Below are 19,465 nucleotides of genomic sequence, written 5' to 3' on the forward strand. Positions count from 1 at the left end.
CTTGGTTAATTATAAAAATAATAAACTAAAAACAAGTTCAGATACACATGCTTTTTTTTTGTCAGGCAGCAACATTGGGAACTGTTTTAATTGGAACATTTTTCTATCTAAATTTTTGCTTTCTTTGACTTATCAAATCCATATACAGTATATAATGACCAAAAAGCACATATTTGGATCTGCTTAGTTGTAACACCTCCTTATAAAAGGCTATGTGTAAAATAATTTTACCAAACAGACAACCTATTCAACTCCATCATTGCTCCGTTGTTGGCATTCTCACATTAGTTTGTTTGTATAGCGTAAAATATTTGGTAAATTCATAGGATGCACATCCACCATTATTTCTTCTTATCCTCGATAACAGGAGACGTAACAATTACAAGAGCAAGGCCGTCGACTGTATAAAAATGTACAGTGGCTTTATTGACATACATTCCAGAGTTTTTTTTTTTTGTTTTTGTTTTTTTAACAGCTGCAAAACAGGAGGCACGCCCAGTATTGCACTTCATTAAAAGTTCTGGCTCAAAACATAATCCAGAATATACCAAAGAAAAGTGAAGTGAAAAGTAGCAACTTTCGGAATACAGCTAATTTGAATAGTAACATTATATACAAGATTAGATAAATCGTACACTATTTTCCTTCCAAACAATATTCTTATAACAGTCTTACCTGACAACCTTTTTTTTTTTTTATGCACTTGACAGTTGGAGAATACTGTACAAGATTACGAAAAGTGTTTTACATACAACAACATTTTGAATGTATAATAATAAGGAAGCTGGAAATACGGCCTGTTCCTTTTTTTTTCTCTTCTTCTTCTTTAAATAACCCAGACAAACTTATTTCATTTGGGTGATCAGGAGGTGTGCAACGTGGAGAGAAGCCGAGGGAATACGACGGCCGCATGCAAACACGCCACAGGTTATTTTCTTCTTTCGTTATGTATATATAATATATAATGTTATCATTGTTCAGCTTTTCCGCGCAGGTATCCCAAAGGATCCGAAACGGAGCCTGGATACTGACTGGGTTGGTAGAACAGCAGACCTGAGGGCCCTCGGCTAGCTCGGGAATCTGAGCGCCTTTCCTGCAGGGAGGAGCCAAGCTTCACATGCTGAATGCGCTTCAGCAGCCAACCAGCCAGCCAGCAGGCCAGAGATCACAGTGGACAACAACGGTTCCCAATTGCGGAACTCTTGGTTAGAAGGTGTGCGCGTTCCTGCACACGCCGCATCCCAAAGCAAACTCCTCCCCCGTTGGCGGGTGGACCACATGAAGGGGACATTCGGTGCCCTCCAGCTGCTTGCCTTTGGGTCCTGTGACAAAGATGAGCAGAGCGATACAATCTCAAATATGCATTACAAGGTGTCATATACGGCATTTCGAGGTTATGAATGACGGTTCCAACATCACGAGAAGAAGAGTTTCATACCCGCGGGGCAATGCGGCAACTCCTCCTTGGGGACGCTGGTCATCCTCTGGAAGTCGTCGTGGCAGGCGTTACAGAAGTGCGTGGTGCCGAAGCAGAAGAAGACGGCCACCGAGCAGCAGTAGCGACATTTGTACTCCAGGAAGTCCGTGCCGTGCTTGGAGCACATCTGGTGGGAGGACAGCCAAAACACAACTCAGCATTTTCAACATTTCCACACACATAAAACACCCAATGTTATTCTAAAGCTACTGAATGCAAAAAAATTGAATTTCGAATCACTTCTGCCACCTGTGGCCGGAAAATGAAACTGCAGTTTCCCTTCTTTACGTACACAACGTGCAGATGATGTCACATTTGCAGACAGATGGCGGGAAATTCAAACCCGGATCCAGTCTCTTGGCCAAAGGCTCGCAGGACTTCCCATTAGGAACAGCTAAAGTGTTAATTTACAAATTAACACATTCACTGCCATCCCAGGAAAAATGCATCTTTTGACATGTTTTGCCGTCAATGGTAGTGAGTTGAAAAAAAAAAAGTTTTAATCATAAATGGTCAAATAAAAAGGCTATTGTAAATATATTTTTAGATAAATTGTTGCAAAGTGCAGCTTTAAGGAGATTGAAGTATATCATTTACAGGTACGCTCATTAACCGATGATTCTCAAGGTGAGGTTCTTGGTACATGGCCTCCTCTAGTTCCCATTCATACGGTTTTTATCTTCCTACATTTAATGTTCAAGCTGTTCATAATATTATAAGTTTATACTGACATTTTTTATTTGTCTTTTTTTTCCCCAAGACACAAGTCCATCATTTGGAATAAATCTTGCAAGAAAGTCTAAGAAAAATTTGTTATTCACGAGAAAATTCAAACCTAAATCATTTCCTGTTAATTCCTAGAAATGACCATGTTGTCAAAAACTTGTCCACTGTTGAATATTTACTAAGTAAAAGTTGCTTAACTTTTTGTATTTGCCGTAAAAGGTCAAATTAAATATGAACTGCCTTATGCAAATGGAAAGGGTAAAAAGAAAATCACAGGCTGTTTCATTTAATTTTTTTTTTTTTTTTTTAAAGCCAAAGGATTTTTTATTTTATTTTTTGTTCTGAACATTAAAAAAAAACTCACTAAAAGTTAACATTATCCCAGTCACTTGTTTCCAACCTGACGTACTGGGTATCGTTGACCTACCTGAGCCCTGGAGACGTCAGAGCAGGCTCCACAAATCAGCTCGCTAGGGTCATAGTCATCACCTTGCCCCGCCTCGGCGTCACAGCGGGCCTCTCCCCCAAAATAGGCCTGAAAATAAACACATTAGCTCACATTGCCACCATTTAACTCTTTGACCGCCAAAAACGTTTAATCACGATGAGTAAAATCACGACGTATGCCGCCATAAACGTTAAATGATGTCAACTAAGTTTTTCTCTGTCTCTCTCTCTGTCTCTCTCTCTCTCTCTCTGTCTGTCTGTCTCTCTCTCTCTCTCTCTCTCTCTCTCTCTCTCTCTCTCTCTCTCTCTCTCTCTCTCATCAATGGGCAGTGCAACGTAAGTACAGCGCTACCTGGTCAATGGGCTAAAGGGCAAAAACTACGGCAGTAAAAGAGTTAAAATGCTGTTCAGTTTAATGGGTACCTTCTTGCACTTGTAGCAGACATAGTAGGCGTATCTGTTCATGGCAAAGCCCGCCGGGTCGTTGTGGAAGCGCGCCCCTGGCGTGGTTATGGCCTCGCTCTTGTGTAGACCCTCGTACTCTAACCTCATCAGCGCCTTCCGCCTCACGTCCTCATAGAGCTCCTTGATGGGGTCCAGCAGGTCTTTGATCACAGAGTGGTTGATCTTGTTCTAAAGGGCAAAACATTTGAAAAGGTGGTTTCGTACGAGGATGAAAGAAAACTTTGGATTAAATTGCGCCTCGTTGTTACAGAGAAAATCCGCTCAGGTCACCTTACCTTGCAAATTGGACACAACATGAAGCCAAAGGTGATGCGAGGCCCGAGCCACCGGTTCTCCAGAACACGCCGGGTGCACTGAAGGTGGAACACGTGAGTGCAGTCCAGCTGGGGATAATATATTTTTGAAAATGTCATGAGAATGGTGCTTAAAAAAAAAAAAAGAAAAAAAAAAAAGAAAAAAAAAGTCTTTTACGTTTTTTTTTGTTTTGTTTTGTTTTAAATTCAACAAGTCAAAACGTTTGCTCCATACCTTAACTGCCGAATTCATTTTAGATTTACTGTTACCAAATCAATAAAAAGCATGTTCTTTTCTTGTTTTCCAAAACCTTAAACTGCAGTGAGTGCATTTAACATTTATTAGCACAATAATTGCCAAGGTCATTAGATAATAAAAAGCATGTTGTTGTTTTTTTTCTTTTTTCATAAACCTTTAAATATGACTTGGGCAATTATTCTCGTAGGCTAACAAAACACATTTTCTAAGATTTCTTTTTATAAAGAGTTTATTTATACAGCTGCAAGAGTGCATTTATTAAAGAGGAGGCCTTTTTTTTGTATAAATGATTTTTTTTGTATAAATGCATTTTTTATTTTATATATATATATATATATATATATATATATATATATATATATATATATATATATATATATATATATATATATATTTATTTATTTATTAAATGTGCCCTTTTTAACAGACGGGTCACTTCTGTAAAGCGATCATCTATTAGATAGGTCTTGTAAACCTGTCATTTAAAAATTAATATTAGATATGCTTTTTCTATAGAGTGGATGGAGTAATTTATTTACACAACAGCAAATTGCGGGATACTTTTATTGTTAAAATAAACGTTAGCCACATTTTGTATTACATTTTGTATTTCGTTGCAAATGAAAGCAGTTTGAAACTAAATGAAACATACCTCACATAAACATATATATGATATTGTAGAGTGACCACATTAGCGTCAAACGTCATCTCTGCATAAACCTAAGATCATCTTGAATGTTGTGGAGGGAACATCAAACGGTAAGACTCCGCACTTCATCTAATAAATAGATTGTTTACATGCCTTGATAGGTGCTGCTGTTTTGGTTATCAACAGAGTTTAAATGTGCTTTGTTCAAATAGCTCCTAGTCTAACAAACAAATCGTAACCCCACAAATAGTTATTTAAATTTTCTCACCAGATGAAAAATAAGGTACTAACTAGTAAGTATAGTTATTGCACTCTTAGTCTGTGATTTCCTTGATGGAATCCATGCAGCAGGGCATACCTGTACAGCGGGGGCGGCAGAGAGCGCCTCGGTGAAGCAGATCATACACATGTCATCGGCGTCTTGCTTCAAGCAGCCCGTGTTCTTGTCGCAGCCGTGCAAGCACGGGAGGCACGACTCCTCATTTTTGACTCCGCCACACGGGTGCCCGCATGGGTGCGTCTTGCTGCACGCCAGTTTGGAGTATTCCTGTGGGAGGAAAAAGGGAAATTGGAAGGGAAAAAATGACATGTTTTGAATGTAAATTGTGGTCCCCGAACGAGGGGAAAAATATTAAACAATATTAGCAGTATACTAGATTTGATGTCAAATGTTAAGCGGAACAAACAAAATAAAAATGTGAGACCGGATGGAGCAAATAAATTGCATGGCTTTCGGGAAGACAAGCAAGGACACACACAACATTGTGGAGTGATCACATGTCTGAGGGATGCTGCTCTGTTGTCACAACAAAAGATTATTTTGGAATCTGGGAAGACGGTTTACCTGACAATCAGGATCAGAACAGACACTTCCAACTGCCGACAGCTCGGTTCCATTCCTTGTTCCGCAGAACCTGCATGCATCCGAGCTGCTGGATGCAGGTTTTCCTGGAAAAACATGTCCTTGAAGGTTAGAAGGAAAAGTATACCTGCGGCGCATTGCGCGTAGCACGTCAGTTTACCTGTGTGTTCTCTGAACTCCACCATGGCCTTCATTGTTTTGGAGTCGGCCAGCGCCATGAGCCAGAAGAGCTTGGTCCTACCACAGCCTTCGTGGAGGTCCACCTTGATGGCCTCTTCTTCCTCCTTGAACACCTGACAGCCGCCATCATGAAGGCAGGTAAAGACCAACTCTCATGTAATAATAGGACATATTCAGAAGAGAAAAAAAGCTGCCAAAAGCTGACCTGTCTCTGGTGAGAGCGCGTGCGTCTGTGCAGGTGGAGGAAACGGTCGCAGTCAGTGCACAGGTTGCCACACATGTTGCACAGGATGATGGCCGCCGTCTCGCCATCATCGTGGTTGTCGCACATTGGCTGTGAACGAACAAACAAACAAAAAGAAATGTAACTATAGTTGATGGATTATTCCACATTCCTGTTTTTTGGGTTGTCATATCAAATTGTCACACAACTTCCTGTCAACAGTTCCTTATTGCATTCTGTATTGATGATGGGTCGCTTCTCCCATGAATATGGAAACAGTCTAACAGTGTTTGAAGTAACATAACGCTGGCGTCGGGCGGAATACTTGTTCTTCCAAAATAGTCACTTTTCAGGAGACCCCCAAAATGGCATGCTTGATCAACTATTAACAAACCATTTAACACATTAGCTTGGTCAATAATTTGTAAAAGTAAGACCCTCATGTTTGAACTGACCAATAGTATAAATTTTTGAAAAAGTGTGACATTTACTAAATTGGGACTTATTAGGTTTCAGCACGACGCCAACGAAAAGCTATTTAGAAGTAATGGGGAGGTTTGCCTTCCCTAAAATTAATAAAAAAAATAAATAAATAATAATAATACAGAGCAGTTATTTAGTTGCAAATGTATCATAATCCTTATAGTGCTTTTTTTGCAGTTTGTATATTTTGTCTTGTCTTCAAATTTAATCAATGACCAGTGGGACACGAATTGACATGACTTGATAAGATTGTACTATTAAAGAATTAATGGTGAAGTCAACTCAAATATTTTTTTTTAAATAACATGCTGCGTGCCTCACTAGTTTAAACATAGCATTATGATGAATATTTTGTTTGAAGAATATGAATTAAGCAGCAAAATCCACTTGTGTTTGTCCATCTAAGGTAGCATCCGTTTTGACACTTTCTGTCAACTAAAAACAAGAGCTTCTCAGGGCTCAGGTAACGACCAATCATGGCTCAACTTCAGTAAACAGGTGGTGGAAAAAGGTACATTGATTGTAGATCTATTTTTAGATCTATAATACTATTTTTTAAACAACTTTTTTTCTTTTCATGTAATTCCTACCATCTGCTTCTGCTGTCCATCTTTGCCCATCCATCGACCAGAAGACAGCCGGTCAACATGGTCTTGGTCCAGCACACAAAGGGAAGCTAATGCCAGCCACAGCTAGCAGACACATAAGAAAACAGCACATGATACATTAAAAAGAAGAATAAGAAGAAGTCTAATTTAAGCCTAGTAACTGCATACCCTTGTGGTGGCAATGCAGCGCACAGGCGACCGATGCTCCTCCTCCATTTTGGTGAGCGCTATGATAGTCTCAGCTATTGCGTTTTTCGTGACTCGTGACCACGCGTCAGAAAGGTGACCCTGTAAACGGCAATCATGGCCACCTTAGAGGCGCATTGGCGTTAAACGAGTGCACACAGTGACAAAGGAAGGTGCTTACTCCTGCCATGTCTTTGACCAGTTTGATGATGATCTCTGCAATCTGAGGAGGAGTGGAGCCCTTCATCCACCAGTGGCTCTCCCCTCGCCGGATATAGCTGAACACAAATACAAAAAAGAAAAATGAATAAATAAATAAAATAAAATAAATAATAAAAAGATGATTGAGAGATTATAGAAAGGCCTTCACCATTACCCTTCGTTTTCTGTTTGAGTCTTGCGCTTGCTGCCTTCACTCATGTCATAATATGTCATGTCAAATTAGGGCTAGACGATTATTAGTCACGATTATTTTGACTGAGTCAGAGATTGAAATCAAGATTAATAAAACAATCATTCATTGATATTAAAACATAATATTTGTTTTCAACTTGGAACTCAACTACTCAAAACTATGATCATAGCCTTACACCCATTCATCCCTTCACATTGAACACTTGGACACTACAGTATTCCTTTTGTCAAGTATAACATAGCCTTATCATATTTATTTTATCTCGTTATTTTCACAAGTCTGGGGACTTAGTGGGCTATGTGGGTTAGTACGACCAAAAAAAAAAAAAAAAAAGTCCTTGGATATTTGGATATTTTGTATCCTTGAAATTGGACGAAAAGAAAATTCTGTGAATTTTTAAACTAAAAAAAAATATTGTGTGGTACCCGTGCATCCATGGCGTACACATTACAACGAGAACAGAAGAAAGTTGCGATTTAATTGTATTAAAATAACTCACAAATTGGGAAGAATTTGTGCCTTTGAGTAGTGTTACCTGTCCTAAACTAGAGATAGACCGATAATCGGTCGGGCCGATAATCGGGGCCGATATTTGACATATTGGTACATATCAGTATCGGTATCGGTCTGTTTTATTAATCTGACGGCCGATATGAGCGATCCATTTAAAACTCCGTCTTGTCGCTTCGAATGCAGCCCAGAGCGTCTCTGTCTGTTATGGAGTCCAACTCCAGCAATGTAACGCCCATAGCAGCATTTGATTGGTTAGCCGTGCAAGAGCCAGAACCAATCAGTAGTGTATGCCGTGTATCACAGTATCCGGTCACACACGCACCCACGGACACAACGCGAGACACATGCTTCGAAGGTAAGTTAAAAGAGAAGAGACTCCGCCGATCGTTTCACCATGATAAGCTAAACACATTGAATTATGTTGTGTATTAAATGCACTATATGAATGGAGCTGCATTGCCTTGCATTGAATCCCCGCTAGCTAACAGTGGTGTGTTCAGCTTAGCATGTAGGCTAACACCCAGTAGCTAATTTGCTACTTGAACTACTCGGGGAGGGAATCACACACATTTTCACTTAATTAAGTAAATAATGTTTGTTAGAAAGGTTCCAAATATTAACAGTTGTCATTATTATATTGTCTAGTTCCATGTTAAGAGTAGAGTAACGTCATTATATTTACCTCTCGTGACGCACACATTGCATTCTTGGTCACGTCCACTACTTGTTGCATAGCGGTTATTATGCAGTGAGATGCCACAGTGACACTAAATAGCGTTTAGTTACTTTATATTGTGTTTATTTGTCGCACTGGTTTGCCATTGTGTGCCTTAAGCTTCGACGTCGATTTGATTGACAGCTCGTTGTGCACCTCGTTAAAGTCCGCTCCGTAACAAATTAAGTGTCTCAAACACCGTTTAACTAACTACACGAACGTGTTCTCTTCCGTATGTTTGGCATTAGTAGAGAAGTGCACTAAAGTATAGTGTGCTTATTTGCTCGTTTTGTCTCTCTTTTCACGTCATGTCTGCCGTCAGTTGGGACATTATCCTCTCAATGGATGCCACTAATATGTAACATCTACGGCCGTAGTCGGCTGCAATTAATGTTCAGTGATGTAATTTCGTTACGTGCATCATACTTTGAATAATGAGCTCATGTTTGGTGTGTTGTATAACTTTCTCGTGTGTTAGTAACTATTCATGTGGACAGCTAAGATAGTGCTTGTTAATGTGAATTAGCAATGTTGCAGCCCAGTTATTATTTAGACAAGTACATCTGTGCCATTAAGTGATACAGTACAGTACAGTAGTGAGAGAATAGTGTGCCCATATACACACACGTGTCTATAAGTGTAAAACACATTAAACAGCAGAAAGTGGCAGCGGTCCACCGCAACAATGTCTGTTTAACCAAGTTATTCTTACTATTATTATAACCAAGTTATTTTACTCGACCTTTTTCTGCGTTGATTGGGGCATCCTAAGTGGCAGTAAACTACATGATGAAGTGTCCTTTGACAGTTCTCTTGTAGAGAGGAGTAGCATGATATTGCTGTTCTCGATTTAAGATCCTCAGCTTATCAAAACTGTCTATATGGTAACAATAACAATAATTATAATAAGGTCTACAAGAACTGTATGGTGTTCAGGGATGAATAGTTTTTCTCATGGAATTTTTTTTATTTATTTTTTGCTGTAGTAATAAGTAATGCCACAGCTGATGCACATTTTGAATGACAGGGTTCCTCCTATTACTTCAAAATATAAAAATATAACATTTATAGAATAAAACTACAAGTATCCCAAATGCTATAAAAGGTAATGTCACATTGGCCCCCACATTTAACTCCCCCCGCCACCAACGTCTTATTGCAGATAGAAGGATGTAAAATGAAAAGTGCAGTGTGAGAATCCATTGTAAAGAACGGTTAGGGTTTGCATTATTCAAAAATTTGGTGCCAACATTTTAACTTTTACTGCAAATGAATATCGGCTTCAAATATCGGTTATCTGCCTCCTTGACTACCGATAATCGGAATCGGTATCGGCCCTGAAAAAAGCATATCGGTCTATCTCTATCCTAAACTTACCCGTGGGTGTGTGTTTCCACAGCCTTTGTGTGTGAATATTTCTTATTTGAAGGACTATGACTCACGAAGTTGCTCACGATGCTAACTTTCTGTTAGCATTTGAATGGGATCCGTCACTCATTTGCATTAGCGTTAGTGCTAGGCTCCAGATGTTTTAAACAAAGCATGTTTTGTAAATACACACTGTAATGCAGTTGTCCTTCTCGTGTGTTTAGTTTTACAGTTAACTCCAACTGTAGTGTCATTAAACAGCTTAAAGGGGGGGAAGAAAAAAAAAAAAAAAAAAAAAAAACAGCTTAAAGGATGCTTAGGGACGGCAGAATCACACTGATTCGCGCCGGGCTAGCTACACGCTACATGATGCATTCAGGGTCCTTTCACAACGTGGGGAACATGTAAACACGCCATAGCGTTCTGCACATTAATAGTTTTTCCTCTATCATTACTCTTTTAATGATCGAGACAAGCCAAAATCGAAATTGTGATAAAATTTTGGTTAATCGTCCAACCCTTCTCAAACAGAGAATTCTTCAATAGTCATTTATGGGCTTGGTATCAACCCAATAAGGCATGCTTCCACAAACTAATTACAAAAGCAAAGGCAGCAAGATCCACAATCTTTTTACCACAGGGAGTCAACTCACCTGGAGTTGAAGATCATTGGCAGGGTGACAGTGGTCACCCCTTTGCCGGCGGCCATGCCGGCAGTGCCAGAGATGGTGGTCCCTTTGGCCTTCAGCTGCACAGTGAGCGCTTTGGCGATACAACCCAAGAACATGTCCAGGATTCCTAGCTTGTTCCAGTCGCCCTTCTCCGTAGAGTGAATAATGTCGCTGATGTCCGCCGGCGGCAGACACTTCACCCCGATGATGCTGGCGAGTCGCACCGGTGTCACCTCCGGAAGGACCCGTCGGAGCAATGACGTTACCTGGGATAAGACACACACAACATAAAATGTCACTGTGGATGGAATGGAGATGGATTTATTGTCATTTTTGACTGGGAATGGGTATTTTTAAATATTTATTAAGGTATGGGAGGATCTTCTGCTGTGCTTGTGCGGTACTAAAACAAATAAATGATATAAACAGTATTTAATGATTGGTTTCTGTAATTGTTCTGGAGATTGTTGAGTATGTTTAGGTGTGGGAAATAGATCCTGTTTGATTAAAATCAAAGGATGTGAAAGTCAAACAAGACCATCTTCTTGGGAAAAGAAAAAATATTGGTCATCAGAACACAGTTCCTGTGTTAGCTACCTTTGCTGTATGATTCTTGTTCCATCATGCAAGAATATATAATTTCTAAGCTTATCAAGGTCTCTTAGATATTATTTAATTTTAACTCATTCACTCACAGCCATTTTCACTGAAGCAATCCCCTTCGCTCCCGGCTGTTTTACTGGATTTTGACTGATTTTGCAAGGCTCACAGAATATTGTGTTCTATTGATATAAAAACATTAAAACCTACTAAAAGAAAGATTAGTCTCTTCTTTGATCAGGGGAAAAAAAAAGTGTATTTCTATCTGTTTCCGTTGCGGCAATTAGGATTAGAATATAGCTAAATTTCATCATTATTCACAAATCTGCATTGAACTTCGGGGAAATCAGCTTGTTTTAACATGGCCCTGGTTGATCTCTTATACTCTGCTGCCACCTGCTGGCCGCTTTTGTAATAACTACCGGCTTCAACCATTCTCTGCAGTAGAGAGAGGCTGCATCAAAGTCTTCTGTATGCTCTAGCATAAAAAAAAACAAAATAAAACAAAACCCATATAAATATGTCTTTGGGACACTTAGAACATTTAAAATAGTACGTATTTATCCGTTTTTGCGAGTAAATAAGTTAATTCTAACAATAATGCTGCCCAGAGGACTTTCCATAGTGTAGATGTAGGCCATCATTCGACTGCCGTTTCCCAACCCTTATTGAAGCAAATTGAGAAATTAGATAAAAGTTGGAAATCAGTTCAATGGACAACATGCATGCTTACAAGCCTACAGGTTATTGTTTCGCCTCACTCACCTGTCTCTGCACTCGTGGTGAGGCCGTGTGCAGCAGCGAGAAGAGGTCCTGCATGAGCGTCAGCTGCTGCGCGAGGTATTGACGCCCCACATTGGAGCCGCTCAGCGCCAGCACCATGGACAGCAACTCAAAGCAGTATGCGTCAGAAGAGGCATCGTCATCATTGGGCTGCGAGTTGGCATTCTCCTTGCTGGAGATAGCGTGCTCCCACTCCTCTCTCACACGCGTCGCCTCCATGCGGATGGCCTGGACGATGTGTGCACACACCTGTAAAGAAAAAAATGAATGTCTTTTCCAGTTGAATTTAATCCTATGCTGATTGTGTCTTGAACCTGACCTGTTTCTGCAGGTTGGTAAGTTTGCTCCTGCTGAAAATGATTCCGACCATGTGCTCTTTGAGGTCTGCATCTGATGGAACCTTTTCAAAAATTGGATCAATTTCAGTGAGGCATAACAAAAAAAGTTGAGAAGTATATGGTTGAACTTCTCAGTGCAGACCTTTTCCTCTCCTTCTGGCGACGAAAGCAGATTTTTCTCCTCCTGTTCTGGGGTTGGCTCTGCATCTCCACAAATAAGCTTCCCAAACACCTACGTGAACACACCCAAGAAGAGGTCTTGGTTAAACATTTACAATGTAAATTTTACATCGTAGATCAAGAAATTATATTTTGGCATATTTGGGAATCGCAATCTACACCACATGCCTCCGTAATTAAACTATTTAGAAGAAAGTTAACGTCATAACTACATTATAAGAATAACATTACATCAGTAAAGTAAAAAAAAAATAGATGTGCTGGAAGCTTTTTTTTAAATTAAGAATTTCATTGAATTGAATACTCATTTTAATCCCTCATGACCAAACACAATTCAGTTGAATTTACTTCGGGTAGAAAATTGAACATTAGCCGGGTTTACTTGCAGACACATTTGTCATTTTTATTTATATATCATTCCTTAGGTGGGTGACATGCACAGATCTATGTAAGCATTTTATGTTTTCCTTTGCATGAAGAAGACACAGTGACATAATGCTAATCAAACAACTGTGTTGACTCACATGATCAATTTGTCTCACAGTGCATATTTTCATTCACCATTCACGGAACACCGAGCAGTATCCCATAACAATTTATCCTGTCTGTCTTTGCTGAATTTTTTAAGGACTTTTCCCCTGAAGTTCAATACAGTAATACGCTCCTATCCTGGAAGAGGGAGGCATATTCGGGGAATAGTTACGCGACATCTGTATCTATATTCACAGAGTATGCGAAGATAGAGTGCAGCTTCGCAATATTCCAATTTTCCGTTAACACGACTATCTTTTTTTCTCCTGATCAGACTGGTAATATAAAGTAATATAGCCCCCAACTCCCAAATCTGAATGAACCAATCATTCATTCCGAATGAGGTGTTTCATTTGCTGTGAACTTTTAACACGATTCAAATTGGAACACAAGGCTCCATGTACACCTGGCTAGTAATTTATAGTATTTTATTAAATGAAGTTTTAACATTCTTGATGATTGAATCAATATGAAAACAGTAGCATAAACAACTGCGAATGGCTGGCAACCAGTTCAGGGTGTACCCCGCCTACTGCCCAAAGCCAGCTGGGATAGGCTCCAGCACCCCCGTGACCCTTGTGAGGAATAAGCGGTCAAGAAAATGGATGGATGGATGAATGGATGGATGGATGGAATAAGCAAAAAAAAAAAAAAAAACACTTCAATGTCAATACATCTGCCTCACCATTTGTCGCGACTCAACAAAAATGTGGATTTTCTTTACACATGTAATGATGGACGTTTATGTTTACCTGTGAGGTGATGAGGCGAAACACACGCAATGTTTCACCCTCACAGTTCTTCTGCTGCGCCATGCTGGCTGAGATCTGACCAGCAATCTTGATGCTGTCGCCCTCCTTCCAGCCCAGCACCTTCACCTGGCGCACCCTCAATGTGTTCTCGGGCCCTTTCAGCTCCACCTTAATTACGTGATGATCTCCCCCAGGGAGCTCGCTCGTCACCCAACCCATGTGACGTGAGTCTAGGTCGACCTGAGATGGAAAATGGTTTACATTTAGGGTGCACGCTATGATCAACTATTTATGTTGTGCATAGATCAATCTAAGTATAAAGATATTTTCTCACCTGCTTAATCCTGCAAAGGTCTTCTATAGCTTTTCCACACAGGAACGTCACCGAGGTTACTTTGTTCTATGAATTAGGAGGGGAAAAAATTGAAGATATATAGGAAACATCCCACAAACAATGTTGTCTCTTACCCCAAGGTCTCTGGAGTTGTCCACGTGAACAGACACGTTGGAGGCATTAATGCCTTTCACACAGCTGATGGTGACGCTCTTTGTTTTGTTTTTGTCCTCGTCCCCGGATTCCCAGAATGTCTCAGTGGAGCCGTCCGTCAGGCTGCCAATCATGGCGGGACGACTGGACGTCTTGATGTCCACCACGCTGGTCAGGTCCTTCAAGCAGGTCACCAGGCAGAGATCCTATCGTGCAACGAGCCATTACAGTCAGTGCATGTTGTGAATATATCAGCAGCAGTACCAAGTGTTGGGTTTCTTGCCTGGCTAATGGCCTCGTAGCCCGACTGAACGCTGATGTTGAAGCTTTCCTCGCTGTCGCCGTCATCTGACTTGGACAGTATGTTGTTGATGTGGTGGAAGACGTTGCTCTGGTGTAGGAACTGGTGGTCGGACTGCTTGAACTTAAGACTCCAACACCTACAAGAGTGAGAAAAAAACTTTCAAAGCTGCAAAATGCTTAAAAGCAGAAAAAAATCAAGGCGGGATCATACCTTAGTGCCATCTGCTGAAGTGAGCTTCCACTCGGAAGTGACATCATGAGGTCTGAGATGGTCTGGAGGAGGCGGTGGAAGGTGTGGGGGAGCGGGTGGGCCGCCTCCCCTGCGATAACTATGTCGGACAGAGGGTGCTCACAAACGCCGAGGTCTCGTTCCTGTGAGGTGTGACGATAATCCACATTAAGATGCAGCCTCACTCAAACAAAAGAAGCACTTTTTAACAACTCCACACCTGTTCAAGGTTTTCTTTGTTGCCCTTGTTCTCGTCATCTTCCTCGTCCTCTGGTTCAAAGGGAGATGGCGTGAGAGACGCGACAAAATGCCACAGGATGTCATGCAAGGAAGTGGTCTGGATCACGTTGCACAGGAGCCAGTTGAACGCCTGAGGGGACCCCAGGAACACATTAGTGCTTTTATTATCATATTGAAATGATCAAAGTTGGTTGAGTTAAATATTAGTAAAACCAGATGTATGATTTTCAGTTGGAGAAATATAGCTGTTGAAGCAACACTGACTGTACAAGGCATAGAAATAGAAAGGACTAATGAAATTAAGTTTCTTGGTATCATTATTGATGAACATTTAACATGGAAAGCGTATATAGAATACAGTATGTCAAATCTAAGGTGTCACAAACCGTAGCCGTTTTGCACAAGGTTAAAGAATCATGGAACATGAATGCTTTGTTATTGTTATATAATTCATTGATTGTTCCATACCTGACTTATTGCATTGAAGTGTGGGGATGTGCAGCCAAAACTTACAATGAACCCATTTTTCTTTTACAGAAACGTGCTATTCATGTCGTTTGCGGTTCGTTTGTACAGAGACCACACTAATCCATTATTTATACAACTAAAAAATTTAAAACTTAATGATGTGATGGAGTTTAACTGCCTTAAAATATTGTATGAAGCCCATCATGAAATTTTACCAGTTAAGATACAAACCAAACTTAGAAAAAGGGGGGAAAAAAATTCCAAACTTAAATATAGAACAAAACAAAAAGAACAATGTATTTCAAATGAAGGTGTCAGTCTGTGGAACAATCTGGATTGTAAAACAGTGGAGTGTCTAGCAATCAAAATATGGCATTACCTTATTATTGTATTTCTGCAAATAGATACTTGGGACTTTTATATATTCAACTGTAGATGAAGAGACGCTTATATTAACCCCAATGCAAACCGAGTGGCGAACAAATTACAGTCCGCGACTTACATCTCCACAACCTCGTCATTTGATCCTCAAATGCATATCAACTCGCTGCAACTGAAAAATTGAGACCTCTGGTGTTCTTTCCGTGGAAACGTTTTAAGGCGCCACATGTACTTTACTGAATTATATTTTTACTGAATGACAAGCAACAGTGTGTAATGGTTGAGGAAGAAGCAGATCTCTGGTTGTGGTAGATATAGTAATAAAAAAGAAGAAACAAACGAGAATTAAGTTGAGAGAGTGGATATCTGAGAAGCAGTTGGCAAGGATCAACCTATTGACTGAGTGCATTTATGTATTTCGGAGACATACTGTAGACTCTCCACACACTGCTTTTTAGTTACAGGTACATATGAAACCAGTAATTATTGTAAAACACTGCATTTCTAAAGATTAAATACAACTGGATATTGAAGAAGTAACTGCTGTACCTCCATGGCAAAAACCCGGCACGCGGACTTCCTCAATGCATGCCGCATGGCTACCTCCAGGCCCTCCAGATCATGATGCTGGATGACAAATGCCAGCACAGGCCACTGGAAGTTCCTCTCCCCTTTGCTGAGGGAGCCATGGGCGGAGATCAACCTGGATAGCTCAGGAGATGGGTGGCGCAACAGGGAAGAACCCACCTCTATAGAGAGGACCAGAAATGGGTAATAAGAAATGATGCTCGCACAAAATATACAAATGTTCAACGCGTCAAGCTGAATTACCTGCATCACCGCTGTGTACTCTGCGCCTGGGCACGGCTTTGACTCTGGCCGGAGAGGGTGAGTGCTGCTTGTCATACTCTGAGGCAACAACGGAGTAAGACCTCTGGAAAACGGTGCGTTTGGCTGTGTCACTATCTGTGATTGGGCTGGTCTCGAGACTGAAAGACAGCACATGATAGACGAGATATATTTAGCCTTTATTTATTGACAAACTTATTTATTTGTATACCGCTTTACAAGCAAATTTAGGAAATCTCCTCAAGATCAAGGTAAACAGTCAAAAAACAAATGAGATGCAAGTAATGCAGACAAACAAAAGAAGCAACATATTGTGTCTTAGCCTGAACTATTGTACAAAAACAAAAATAACAAAACAGAAAGAAATTTAATATCTGAAATGATATATTTGAGGTTAAGAGTAAGCGTTTGGAGTCATTTACCTGGGGGGCATTGACTTCATGTTGCTCTCCGGTTCTTCAAATACATTAGGGCAGGCGTCGGGGGTAACCGAAATGTAGGGAGCAGGAACAGACGTGGATCGCAAGTATCTCATCTCATCTTGGAAGAGATTGTCATCTTGATAGGCGCCAAAGTTCTCTGTGTGTTGCCTTAAAGATGAACGTGTAATTATTTATTACACGTACACATTTACCTATAAAAATACAAGCTCTATTCTTTAAGTTGGTTTGCTACCTGGCGAGCGTCTGGAGGTAGAGGCAGCTCATTTTATTGGGAAGCTCGGCCGACACGCCTTCCTTAAGGCTGGGGAGCAGTTGGGAATGAAGCGGCCGGGGAGGGAGGTGGCACAGCACGCTGGGCTCGGCGGCGCTGCTGAGGGACAGCAGGAACAAAGCGTTCGCCCGGATCACTTGGTGGGCCTCCATGGTTGGCAGGGCTCTCGGCGTCTTCACCTGCAGTGGCTTCTTCCTGGACTGCTTCACCTGGCAAGGAATAAATATTTAAGTAAGTCGAATAAGACAGCTAGCAGAATTATTACACTCACTGGACGATTCGGTGGAAACGCATGGTTTGAGACCACAATGGCAGTCAGAGCTCCTTTATTACCTGGTATTAAGGACTTGGTTTAGGGCCCAGTTCAAGACCAGCTGCCCTCACACTGAAAACTGTCCAAGCCCTTATGGGACATTAAGGAATTCAGTCTTCTTTTATCGAGTTATATATTTTCAATACCACTTATCCTGTTCAAGATTGCATCAAGCAGATACACTCTAAGAACAGTTGGGTTAAAAATGGAGCGACTCAATTGAGTTATTTAATCCAAAAAGTTTCTTTTTTTGTTTTAAGTTATTTAACCCAAAAGTTGGGTCAATTTGAAGTAACTACCCATAAAACAACACGATTTTTGGAGTTGTTTTGAGGGCTGAAGAAAGAGACACAAGGGTGGTCTTCCCAGTTTGCATTGGCTTAAAAAACAAAAAACAAAAACAAAACAAAACATGTACATGTGTAGGTGCCAACATCTCATTTTGAACACGAGTAGCTGGGGTCTGAGACACTGCGAGTTGCTAAGAATTTAAACAAAAGAAAATGTCAACATTTACTTATTATTATTATTATTATTATTATTATTATTACATTATTTATTATTTTGGTACATGTTTTTTTATGTACCAAACAGTCTACATTTTGTTTAAAAATGAAATAGATTGTGTTCAATGTTTTATTCAACCAAATATTTTTACCAACATGTCCTTACTGGGAAGGACATTTAAGAGCTGTAATTTTAATAGTCAAGTCAAGTTTATTTCTATAGCCCTTAATCACACAAAAGTCTCAAAGGGCTTCACATGCCCACAGATAACAAATAGCAAAGACATCCCCTGATCACACCACAATACTGTGATACCCATGACACCGCGATATTTTTGCTCACATTTATCATACCGTTAGAATCTAATATTGGCCCATGCGTGAAGTCAAAGTTGTTAAGTTGTGTTTTTCTTACAGCTTATGTGCATGAGGTTTTGGAGGTACCGCAAGATTTTTCGCCGTTTTGTTTTGGCGGCTCCATGTAACAAATATCCATTATTTGACTGTGAGTCGACCTGAATGGAAAGAACGTGTTCTCTAAGCATCTGTGGTTATTGGGTTTTGGGCTTTTTGGATTATCCATTTAACCTACAAAATAGCTGCAAAAATTGGGTAGCGTTGTGGGTTATTCATTTGATCCAACTTTTTGAACTATTTAACCCAAAAATTTGGGTCAAATTAAATTAATAACCCACAAAGCTACACAATTTTTGCAGCTGTTTTGTGGGTTAAATGGATAATCCTAAAAGTTGGGTCGGTCCCTTTTTGGCTCAGCTTGTGTAATTTTTCCTTAACACAACTGTTTTAGGAATGAGTGGTTAAAATGGGTCAGTTGTGCATAGTCATAGGGCAGGTGTGGGATTAGTTCCCACTCAATACCCCATTCACAGGATGTAGTGAGCTGGGACAGTCTGGGTATAACCCACACCCAGATTAGCAGAGAAGAACATAGATGTAAAGTACACCAAATGCTGGTATACAGTATAAAATGTTAAAGTACAAGATACCTTCTCCCTGGCTGCAGTCTGCTTCTCTCGCAGATATTTCTCCCGGCAGCGATCACACACCAGATACCAGGTGCTGCCTCCAATGCCTCCATCTCCACAGTTGCCAGCCCAGCCACCGCAGAAATGACCGATGCTGTTGTACCCTTGACCTCCAGCATAGCGGCCACAGCCTGAGGAATGGATGATAGTTATTCCTTTTAGGAACGAGTCACTTTCTGTGAAAACTCTCCAATTACAGGTTCTC

At 40.4% G+C, this 19,465-nt stretch overlaps 1 protein-coding gene across 20 annotated transcripts in view; it reads right to left on the bottom strand.

The window, feature by feature from the left end:
- Window positions 1–398: 398 nt before the first annotated feature.
- The window catches only part of mycbp2 (MYC binding protein 2), an 84,108-nt gene continuing 65,041 nt past the window's right edge, over window positions 399–19,465 (bottom strand). For all 20 annotated transcript variants that reach the window (XM_077537206.1, XM_077537207.1, XM_077537193.1 and 17 more), the window contains 27 exons: window positions 19,222–19,391; window positions 17,357–17,604; window positions 17,104–17,271; window positions 16,664–16,821; window positions 16,382–16,581; window positions 14,964–15,113; window positions 14,726–14,886; window positions 14,495–14,651; window positions 14,193–14,417; window positions 14,059–14,124; window positions 13,725–13,964; window positions 12,404–12,493; window positions 12,243–12,323; window positions 11,906–12,172; window positions 10,523–10,806; window positions 7,040–7,136; window positions 6,841–6,960; window positions 6,655–6,756; window positions 5,564–5,692; window positions 5,339–5,471; window positions 5,161–5,264; window positions 4,675–4,863; window positions 3,391–3,498; window positions 3,074–3,283; window positions 2,631–2,738; window positions 1,439–1,604; window positions 399–1,322 (listed from right to left, as the gene is read on the bottom strand). In XM_077537206.1, coding sequence (XP_077393332.1) covers window positions 1,207–1,322; window positions 1,439–1,604; window positions 2,631–2,738; window positions 3,074–3,283; window positions 3,391–3,498; window positions 4,675–4,863; window positions 5,161–5,264; window positions 5,339–5,471; window positions 5,564–5,692; window positions 6,655–6,756; window positions 6,841–6,960; window positions 7,040–7,136; window positions 10,523–10,806; window positions 11,906–12,172; window positions 12,243–12,323; window positions 12,404–12,493; window positions 13,725–13,964; window positions 14,059–14,124; window positions 14,193–14,417; window positions 14,495–14,651; window positions 14,726–14,886; window positions 14,964–15,113; window positions 16,382–16,581; window positions 16,664–16,821; window positions 17,104–17,271; window positions 17,357–17,604; window positions 19,222–19,391 — 4,247 coding nt within the window. In that variant the 3' untranslated portion in view covers window positions 399–1,206. The remainder of the gene's footprint in view (window positions 1,323–1,438; window positions 1,605–2,630; window positions 2,739–3,073; window positions 3,284–3,390; window positions 3,499–4,674; window positions 4,864–5,160; window positions 5,265–5,338; window positions 5,472–5,563; window positions 5,693–6,654; window positions 6,757–6,840; window positions 6,961–7,039; window positions 7,137–10,522; window positions 10,807–11,905; window positions 12,173–12,242; window positions 12,324–12,403; window positions 12,494–13,724; window positions 13,965–14,058; window positions 14,125–14,192; window positions 14,418–14,494; window positions 14,652–14,725; window positions 14,887–14,963; window positions 15,114–16,381; window positions 16,582–16,663; window positions 16,822–17,103; window positions 17,272–17,356; window positions 17,605–19,221; window positions 19,392–19,465) is intronic.

The sequence above is a fragment of the Festucalex cinctus genome, chromosome 11 (assembly GCF_051991245.1).
Source record: "Festucalex cinctus isolate MCC-2025b chromosome 11, RoL_Fcin_1.0, whole genome shotgun sequence".
Classification (NCBI taxonomy): Eukaryota; Metazoa; Chordata; class Actinopteri; order Syngnathiformes; family Syngnathidae; genus Festucalex; species Festucalex cinctus.